Source organism: Neoarius graeffei, chromosome 5 (assembly GCF_027579695.1).
Source record: "Neoarius graeffei isolate fNeoGra1 chromosome 5, fNeoGra1.pri, whole genome shotgun sequence".
In the NCBI taxonomy this organism is placed as follows: Eukaryota; Metazoa; Chordata; class Actinopteri; order Siluriformes; family Ariidae; genus Neoarius; species Neoarius graeffei.
This window is the reverse complement of record NC_083573.1, coordinates 24,862,108-24,872,768: the sequence shown is the minus strand read 5'-3', so window position 1 is coordinate 24,872,768 and position 10,661 is coordinate 24,862,108. Positions and strand designations below refer to the sequence as shown.

At 39.0% G+C, this 10,661-nt stretch overlaps 1 protein-coding gene across 1 annotated transcript in view; it reads right to left on the bottom strand.

Annotated features, from left to right (window-relative positions):
* Nucleotides 1-3,183: 3,183 nt before the first annotated feature.
* The window catches only part of tmeff1b (transmembrane protein with EGF-like and two follistatin-like domains 1b), a 163,885-nt gene continuing 156,407 nt past the window's right edge, over nucleotides 3,184-10,661 (bottom strand). Inside the window, exons 7-11 of the mRNA XM_060921432.1 lie at nucleotides 7,678-7,826; nucleotides 6,777-6,830; nucleotides 4,693-4,807; nucleotides 3,978-4,139; nucleotides 3,184-3,805 (exon numbers count right to left, since the gene is read on the bottom strand). Of these exons, the coding sequence (XP_060777415.1) occupies nucleotides 3,721-3,805; nucleotides 3,978-4,139; nucleotides 4,693-4,807; nucleotides 6,777-6,830; nucleotides 7,678-7,826 (565 nt within the window). The 3' untranslated portion in view covers nucleotides 3,184-3,720. The remainder of the gene's footprint in view (nucleotides 3,806-3,977; nucleotides 4,140-4,692; nucleotides 4,808-6,776; nucleotides 6,831-7,677; nucleotides 7,827-10,661) is intronic.

Below are 10,661 nucleotides of genomic sequence, written 5' to 3'. Positions count from 1 at the left end.
AAACACTCTATGCATGGACAACTTTTTTTGACCAAGTACTGCATTTCTGATCAAAACACTCTGAGCTTGTCATTTAAACACACACACACACACACACACACACACACACACACACACACACAATGCATAAATAGTTTACTAAAATTACCAAATTTCTCTAATAAAAAACACTGTAGGCAAGGATTATCAAATTCCTTTAAAAACTGCATTCAGATTGAAATTACTACTTTAAATTTAGTATTACTCTATAACTTTACACTGCCATCAAAAAACTGAATAGCAGTAGTGCAAGCAACATGATGGCATTGTGGATAAATAGATATAAAATAAATCTCAACTACTAACAGTGTATTTTTTATTGCCACTTTACATTACGTTGCTATGTGAAGCACCCACTTGACACTTTTGTTAAAGCCATGCTCTACAATTCTATTTAGACTGCCATACTGAGCAGGGAAATGAATCAAAGAAATAAGGATTCTGGTTTAGAGCAGGGTTTCCCAACCAGAAGTGAACCCCTAGGTGTAGTAGCATTGCAGGAGGTTCCTCAGATAGTGATGGAAACGAAGTTAAGTAAAAATGATAGCATTTTACTATGATCTTAAATGTAAAAACAATGGAAGCTGATTAAATTATTCATGGTTCATGCCATAACATAGTACAACCCCAATTGCAAAAAATTGGGACACTGTGTAAAACATAAATAAAAACAGAATGTGAAGATTTGCAAATGATGGAAACCTATATTTCATTGAAAATAGTACAAAGACAACATATCAAAAATGTTGAAACTGAGAAATTTTGTTTTTTGCAAAATAGACGCTCATTTTGAATTTGATGTCAGTAAGATGTTTCGGAGAAGTGGGGACAGGGGCAATAAAAGACTGAAAAAGTTGTGTAATGCTAAAAAAAACCCCTAATTATTTGGTTAATTGGCAACAGGTCAATAACATGATTGGGTCTAAAAAGAGCATCCCAGAGAGGCTGAGTCTCTCAGAAGTAAAGACGGGGAGGGGTTCACTGCTCTGTGAAAGACAATGCAACAATTTAAGAATAACGTTCTTCAATGTAAAACTGCAAAGAATTTGGGGATCACATCATATATGGTACATAATATCATTAAAAGATTCAGAGAATCTGGAGAAATCTCTGTATGCAAGAGACAAGGCTGAAAACTGACACTGGATGCCTGTGATCTTCAGGCCCTCAGGCAACACTGCATTAAAAGCAGACACGTGTCTGTAGTGGAAGTCACTGTATGGGCTCAGGAACACTTAAGAAAACCATTATCTGTGAAAACAGCTCATTACTACATCCACAAATGCATGTAGTAATATTTTGTCTATATATAGACAATATCCAGAAACACTGCCACCTTCTCTGTGTCCGAGCTCTTTTACGATGGACTGAGGCGAAGTGGAAAATTGTCCTGAGGTCTGATGAATCAAAAGTAGAAATTCTTTTTTTAAATCATGGCAACCACATCCTCCAGGCTAAAGAGGAGAGGGACCATCCAGCTTATCAGTGCACAGTTCAAAAGCCAGCATCTGTGATAGTATGAGGGTGCATTAGTGCACATGAAATGGGTAGCTTGTACATCTGGGAAGGCATTATTAATGCTGAATGATATATACATGTTTCAGAGGAACATGCTGCCATCCAGACAAAATCTTTTTCAAGAAAGGCCTTCCTTCTTTCAGCAAGACAATGCCAACGTGCTTTCTGCACATATTAAAACTGCATGGCTCTGTAGTAAGAGAGTCTGGGTACTAAACTGGCCTGCCTGCAGTCCAGACCTGTCTCCCATTTAAAACATTTGGCGCATTATGAAGTGCAAAATATGATAAAGGACACCCCGAACTGTTGAGCAACTGAAACTGTATATGAGGCAAGAATGGGACATTTCTCTTTCAAAGCTACAGCAATTGGTCTCCTCAGTTCCCAAATGTTTACAGAGTGTTCTTAAAAGTAGAGGTGATGCAACACAGTGGTGAACATGCCCCTGTCTCAACTTTTTTGAAACGTGTTGCTGACATCAAATTCAAAATGAGCACATATTTTTCAAAAAACAATAAAACTTGGGCGGCACGGTGGTGTAGTGGTTAGCGCTGTCGCCTCACAGCAAGAAGGTCCTAGGTTTGAGCCCCGGGGCCGGCGAGGGCCTTTCTGTGTGGAGTTTGCATGTTCTCCCCGTGTCCGCGTGGGTTTCCTCCGGGTGCTCCGGTTTCCCCCACAGTCCAAAGACATGCAGGTTAGGTTAACTGGTGACTCTAAATTGAGTGTGAATGGTTGTCTGTGTCTATGTGTCAGCCCTGTGATGACCTGGCGACTTGTCCAGGGTGTACCCCGCCTTTCGCCCGTAGTCAGCTGGGATAGGCTCCAGCTTGCCTGCAACCCTGTAGAAGGATAAAGCGGCGAGAGATAATGAGATGAGCTGAATAAAACTTCTCAGTTTCAACAACTGATATGTTGTCTTTGTACTATTTTCCATGAAATACAGGGTTTCCATAATTTGCAAATTATCGCATTGTTTTTATTTACAGTTTACAAAGCGTACCAAACTTTTTTAGAATTGGGGTTGTTTTTAACATGTGAGAGTTAAACATGAATTACCGTATGCAAGCTAAATCATTCTCCATGGCAAAAAGTTTTTCATTAAAATCACTTAAAATAGACAGACATGTTGTAAGCAAATGAAAAACACAAGAAGAGGAACATCCGAGCACAAATTAGACAACAAAAGCTCCAAACTGGGAAGCATTCTATAAGTATAGTGAGGAAGATGTGCGTGGACAGTGACGAGGCCAAACACTTTCTCAAATGCTTTCTAATGAACGTATAAAGCCAGCTTTCTTAAAAAGACATGAAGTGAAACATGACAGCTTGGCCATATATATATAACCAACATGGGAAGGTTGTACAGATTTAAAAAAAAAATAAAGTAAAGAAGCTGCAAATTATGAAAAACAAATGTCTTCAAAATGCAAATATTTACTTAAACTGTTTAACCAGGGTTGCTTGAGGCAAATAATTTGGGTAGAAAGGGGTCAATGAACAATACAAGTTAATAACCCCTGGTTCAGAGTAATGGCTGGGTAAAATATTGCCCTTCATGCAGCTGAGCTGATATAGTTGACAGTAGACAAGTCAGAAGACAATTCATTTAATTCTGTTAAATCTACATCACTGGACACAGTTTCATGCGATATGCAGTGTCTAGAATTAAATTAATGATCATTTTATCAAGGACACCACCAATAACATTACAAATTAAAATCTACACACATTTCAACATTGCAACATTAACTAGCCATCCATCCACACTGCATTTCATTGTCTGCAATTACCTTTAAAAAAAATTGCTGTTGTTTTGTCATACATAACCAACTCCATTTGGTGTTCAGCTGCACTCGCTAAAGTAAACACATTCAGTGAACAAAAAGTGTACAGCAACTGTACCAAGAACATTTCACAAACATTTACCAAAAATAAGTAACAGAAAAAAGGTAGAAAAAGAAAAGCTGGCTTTCATCATTCAGTTGGCAGTGTTTACAACTGCCAACAAGCTCCTTAAATGTCCAGAATAAAATGAATAATAAGGCACCATAAATAAACTAAAAATAAACCTATGGTCCACAGATAAACACAGAATTAAACAAAAGGTACTCTTAAATGCAATCCACATGGTACAAAAGGTATAAAATCAAAAAATAAAACAAGCTACATCATCCTGGATGAGGTGTCTGAAGAGAAATGACCCAAGTTTTGTTTTTGCCGACGTCCTCGGTTATTCTTAGGACATTTCCTGTTAAGAGAAATATTGCAATGGGAATTGTTTACCATTAATGGTTAGTATTATTTTATTTAATATTGAATTTTGCCTTGATTGCTTTGCCTTGGAACTAGCCACATTCTAAACAGAAGAAAATAATAAAATTTTCAGCAAATGACTTTTGTATATTTCAGGGGTCACGAACCTGGTGATGCACATGACAACAGCCACAATAATGGCTATCTGCACAGCTCCAATAATAGAAGCTATGAGTACATAGTGCAGTTTTTGACCACTAGGCACCACATAGAGTATGTTAAAGTCAGCAACTTCCTCACACTGTGGCCCTGTGTATCCAGAATCACACCTGAAATGAAAGGAATACACAACATTTACTTCAGGCATGAGTACTATATGTTTTGATTATCACTAGATCAAGATATGTATCCATCCATCCATCCATCCATCCATCCATTATATATCAATTATTCGTCATGGGGGAAGCTGGAACCAATCCCAGCTGGAATCATTGGGTGAAACACAGGGTACACCCTGGACAGGTTGGCAATCTATCAGAGGGCTAACATGAAGACTAACAACCATTCACACTTATTTTATGGGCTATTTAAAGTAGCCAGTTGATGTAAACTGCATGTTTTTTTTTTTAATCTGTGGGAGGAAACTGGAGCACCCAGAGGAAACCCATTCATGCATGGGGAGAACATGCAAACTCCACACAGCAAGGGCCCAGTTAGCTGCAAGGTTCGAACCCAGAACCTGCTTGCTGTGAGGTGACAGTGCTAACCACTGCACCACAATGTCACCCTTAAGACAGCTAGGCAAAGCAAAATCCAAATCCTGAACTCAATGCTTACCGACACTAGGCAAAGCAAAATCCAAATACTGAACTCAATGCTTACCGACACGAGGAATGACCATATTTAAATTCACAGTGGCCATGAACACAGAAGTTGTCATCTGTGCAGGGAATTGGCATCCAGCCATATCCTTTCCCTTCTCCTGGATCTGCTGGGTCTAACATTTAAAGAAAAAGTACAGTTTCTAAAGCTGTTAATTTAAATGACACTATTCAGTTCATATTTAATATCAGGCTATAGAATAATTTAAGAAAATTATTTATTTACTACAACCTTGATTCCAAAAAAGTTGGAACAAAGTACAAATTATAAATAAAAACGGAATGCAATGATGTGGAAGTTTCAAAATTCCATATTTTATTCAGAATAGAACATAGATGACATAGCAAATGTTTAAACTGAGAAAATGTATCATTTAAAAGAGAAAAATTAGGTGATTTTAAATTTCATGACAACACATCTCAAAAAAGTTGGGACAAGGCCATGTTTACCACTGTGAGACATCCCCTTTTCTTTTTACAAGTCTGTAAACGTCTGGGGACTGAGGAGACAAGTTGCTCAAGTTTAGGAATAGGAATGTTAACCCATTCTTGTCTAATGTAGGATTCTAGTTGCTCAACTGTCTTTTAGGTCTTTTTTGTCGTATCTTCTGTTTTATGATGCGCCAAATGTTTTCTATGGGTGAAAGATCTGGACTGCAGGCTGGCCAGTTCAGTACCCAGACCCTTCTTCTACGCAGCCATGATGCAGTATGTGATTTGGCATGGTCATGTTGGAAAATGCAAGGTCTTCCCTGAAAGAGACGTCGTCTGGATGGGAGCATATGTTGCTCTAGAACCTGGATATACCTTTCAGCAGGGGTGTTCAAATTGATCCATAAAGGGCCGTGTGGCTGCAGGTTTTCATTCCAGCCATGCAGCAGCACACCTGACTTGGCTCATTCAATCAACTGAACTGTCTTCACACAGTCAAATACTTGCAGCCACACCCACCCTTGATTAAAGGGTGGGTGTGTCAGTTGATTGAATAAGCCAAATCAGGGTGCTGCTGCATGGCTGGAATGAAAGCCTGCAGCCACACGGCCCTTTATGGATCAATTTGAACACCCCTGCCTTTCAGCATTGATGGTGTCTTTCCAGATGTGTAAGCTGTCCATGCCACACGCACTAATGCAACCCCATACCATCAGAGATACAGGCTTCTGAACTGAGCGCTGATAACTTGGGTCGTCCTTCTCCTCTTTAGTCCGAATGACACGGCATCCCTGATTTCCATAAAGAACTTCAAATTTTGATTCGTCTGACCACAGAACAGTTTTCCACTTTGCCACAGTCCATTTTAAATGAGCCTTGGCCCAGAGAAGACATCTGCGCTTCTGGATCATGTTTAGATACGGCTTCTTCTTTGAACTATAGAGTTTTAGCTGGCAACGGCGGATGGCACGGTGAATTGTGTTCACAGATAATGTTCTCTGGAAATATTCCTGAGCCCATTTTGTGATTTCCAATACAGAAGCATGCCTGTATGTGATGCAGTGCCGTCTAAGGGCCCGTAGATCACGGGTACCCAGTATGGTTTTCCGGCCTTGATCCTTACACACAGATTCTTCCAGATTCTCTGAATCTTTTGATATTATGCACTGTAGATGATATGTTCAAACTCTTTGCAATTTTACACTGTCGAACTCCTTTCTGATATTGCTCCACTATTTGTCGGCACAGAATTAGGGGGATTGGTGATCCTCTTCCCATCTTTACTTCTGAGAGCTGCTGCCACTCCAAGATGCTCTTTTTATACCCAGTCATGTTAATGACCTATTGCCAATTGACCTAATGAGTTGCAATTTGGTCCTCCAGCTGTTCCTTTTTTGTACCTTTAACTTTTCCAGCCTCTTATTGCCCCTGTCCCAACTTTGAGATGTGTTGCTGTCATGAAACTTCAAATGAGCCAATATTTGGCATGAAATTTCAAAATGTTTCACTTATTTGTAAATTATTGCATTCCGTTTTTATTTACAATTTGTACTTTGTCCCAACTTTTTTGGAATCGGGGTTGTAATTTCCACCAGTTTTTTTTTTTATTAAAATTTGACAAAACCTGGAATAAAAATAATTTAATGTATTTACCAAAGAGATCAGGCTTGTAGGACAGTCCTTCATCATTATTTTTTTTCCCCTTATCTAAAATAAGATATAAACAATGGTTTTTATATAAATATTCTACATTGAAAAGGGAATGATATGGGGATGGTGCATAAAAATACCTATTAAGATTGGACTAAGTGTCATGTTGGCACAGGTAATTTTGATGTATAATGTGGCAGTTGATCACACAGGTTTTTTTTTAAGCCTGATTAAACTTTTTTTTTTATACAAGTTTCTTAACCAGTGCCCGCCAATACCACTGAACACCACAAAATGAATGCTCATATTAAGGATATTTTATCAAATTAAGGATAAATTAGGGATAAAATTAGCTCATGAAATTAGCCTTTAATTCTCTGTAAAGCTGATTTGCAACAATGTGTATTGTTAAAAGCGCTACAAAAATAAACTTAACCTCATGCAAACTATCATATGAAATGGAAAGTCAAACCAAATGTTTCATGCTGCATCCTCAGTATACAGCACATAAAATTACAGCAGTCAACTATCAGTTTTATTATCTTTTGCTCTCTTTGTAATGGGCATTTCTTTGGGCTCCTTCCAAAATCTACCTCCATCATGCCAATCTTTATATTATTGGGCATATTGGTCATGACTGCATCAGGAAACCAGTTGCTAACTTTTTTACAGTAGATGGACCTGTTAAGAGGCTTTGATTTGAGGTTTGATTCAGACCCAGGATAAAGGCTTTCTATGGTTTTAAACAGTTGCTTAATAAATGTGACATTATACTGTAGCTAGGTTATCATACCATAAAATGTGAACCTCTAACACCCTTAGAGTATATACAATATTGTCACAATATTATGCACAACAGATTGGGGGGGGGGGGGGGGGGTTGAACAATTAGGTATGAGTCTACCTGGGCATCTCCCCAGATGTTTAACATCGATCTGCTCCTGTTTCAGACATGAAGCCTCCCGTACAAGGCAAGGGTTGTTGTAGGAGTTTCCATCTGTACCACACACTGGATTCTCATTATGCCCACTACAGTCAATTTTACACGAACACCTGGCAAACAAAGAGTGGTAGTGCATAATAATTTGCTTGAAATAACAAGAATGACGATTTCTGGATTTGCCAAACAAACACTGAGCTATGGTTTGAGATGGCTCACTCGCAACAGTCATTGACATCTACTGAAAAAGCTCCACCTTGGTTACCTTTAATTTATACAGGCTACATCTGTGACAAGTAGCACATTATGGGTTGATAATTTTAAGGTTAATGTTAATGTGAAAAGAGTAGTGCAGTTGACACAGAAAAGGACCAGAAAATGCCAACAAAAGGATATGATTCTCCAGTGTCACAAATGGGGGGGGGGGGGGGGGGGGGGGGAAGCACTGGTATTAAGAAATTATATTAAATTTGATAGACACTAATGACTATAGTACCTGTATAAAGGTGAAGTGGCAAAGCAAACAACAGACAAGACTGTTGGCTTAAGCTGAACATAAGTTTTCTTAAATATTCACATTAACACAGTTTGTTTACAACAACTGGAAATCACCAGATTTTGACCATGTTTGAGAATTTGCACAAATTATGCCTTTTTACACAAATCTCATCTATTGAAGAAAAGCATGATGCTTTGACATTTTTCTCCTCATTCTACAGAAGAGATCCTGCAGATTACCTTGTCCAGCACACCTTCCCACTGGATCCCACTCCTTCCACAATGCTTCCACAAATTGATATGTTGTCTTTGTACCATTTTCAATGAAATATAGGGTTTCCATTATTTGCAAATTATCGCATTTTTATTTACAGTTTACAAAGCATCCCAACTTTTTTGGACTTGGGATTGTATTTATCCATCCATTATCAGTAACCGCATATCCTGTGCAGGGTCGTGGGCAAGCTGGAGCCTATCCCAGCTGACTGTGGGCAAGACGCGGGGTACACCCTGGACAGGGGCGGATCCAGGAAAATGGGGGGGGGGGGGGGGGGGGGGGCATAAACCCAGTAAGGCCAGGGGTCTGGGGCCTGCCAGAATCCCCTGGAAACTCTACAGTTTTTAAAATGCCCAGAGATGCATTTTGAGCTTTCAGAGACATGTTGTAAATGAAATTTCTGAAAGAAAATTACCATATCAAAAATATTTTAAAACTAGGAACTTTCAAAGCCATTTTATTAGTCACTGAAAATTATAGAGTTGCAGGTAGATGCATAAAACATAATTACAACTGATATATGGTAATATTTATGAAAGTTGCATTGTCATAATGCATTACCACATGACACACTAGTGTAGTACACTGACCACAAAACACCCTATATCAATAAATTATTACCATTTTAGCAAATGCAATCTGAGCTCACTGGGGAATTTCAAGCAAATTGTCACAGGACAGACAAGTCTGAAATGTCTGTCGATCCAAATTTCAGCCTGTCTGAATGATGGGCCAAAGGCCCAGAGAAGCTGAAGGGCTTTAGATCCCTGGAGATGGCTTCTCAGCTATTTCCAGGCACATTTTTATGATCTTCAAAGGCCAAATAACACTAGACAGTTGCTAATTACATTACAAATTGAATATAGTTTACAAGAAAATGGCAGAAGATTCAAGAAAAACATGCTTAAAGTTATACCCAAGAAAACAGTAGTACACACAGGTCAATTCCATGTCTAGAAAAAAAAAAAAAGTATGGCAGGCAAGGATGTTTCAGTTGGTTACAACTTACTGGTACTCGTACAACCCCGATTCCAAAAAAGTTGGGACAAAGTACAAATTGTAAATAAAAACGGAATGCAATAATTTACAAATCTCAAAAACTGATATTGTATTCACAATAGAACATAAACATATCAAATGTCAAAAGTGAGACATTTTGAAATTTCATGCCAAATATTGGCCCATTTGAAATTTCATGACAGCAACACATCTCAAAAAAGTTGGGACGGGGCAATAAGAGGCTGGGAAAAGTTAAAGGTACAAAAAAGGAACAGCTGGAGGACCAAATTGCAACTCATTAGGTCAATTGGCAATAGGTCATTAACATGACTGGGTATAAAAAGGGCATCTTGGAGTGGCAGCGGCTCTCAGAAATAAAGATGGGAAGAGGATCACCAATCCCCCTAATTCTGTGCCGACAAATAGTGGAGCAATATCAGAAAGGAGTTTGACGGTGTAAAATTGTAAAGAGTTTGAACATATCATCTACAGTGCATAATATCAAAAGATTCAGAGAATCTGGAAGAATCTCTGTGCATAAGGGTCAAGGCCGGAAAACCATACTGGGTGCCCGTGATCTTCAGGCCCTTAGACGGCACTGCATCACATACAGGCATGCTTCTGTATTGGAAATCACAAAATGGGCTCAGGAATATTTCCAGAGAACATTATCTGTGAACACAATTCACCGTGCCATCCGCCGTTGCCAGCTAAAACTCTATAGTTCAAAGAAGAAGCCGTATCTAAACATGATCCAGAAGCGCAGACGTCTTCTCTGGGCCAAGGCTCATTTAAAATGGACTGTGGCAAAGTGGAAAACTGTTCTGTGGTCAGACGAATCAAAATTTGAAGCTCTTTATGGAAATCAGGGATGCAGTGTCATTCGGACTAAAGAGGAGAAGGATGATCCAAGTTGTTATCAGCGCTCAGTTCAGAAGCCTGCATCTCTGATGGTATGGGGTTACATTAGTGTGTGTGGTATGGGCAGCTTACACATCTGGAAAGACACCATCAATGCTGAAAGGTATATCCAGGTTCTAGAGCAACATATGCTCCCATCCAGATGATGTCTCTTTCAGGGAAAACCTTGCATTTTCCAACATGACAATGCCAAACCACATACTGCATCAGTTACAGCATCATGGCTGCGTAGAAGGGCCCGGGTACTGAACTG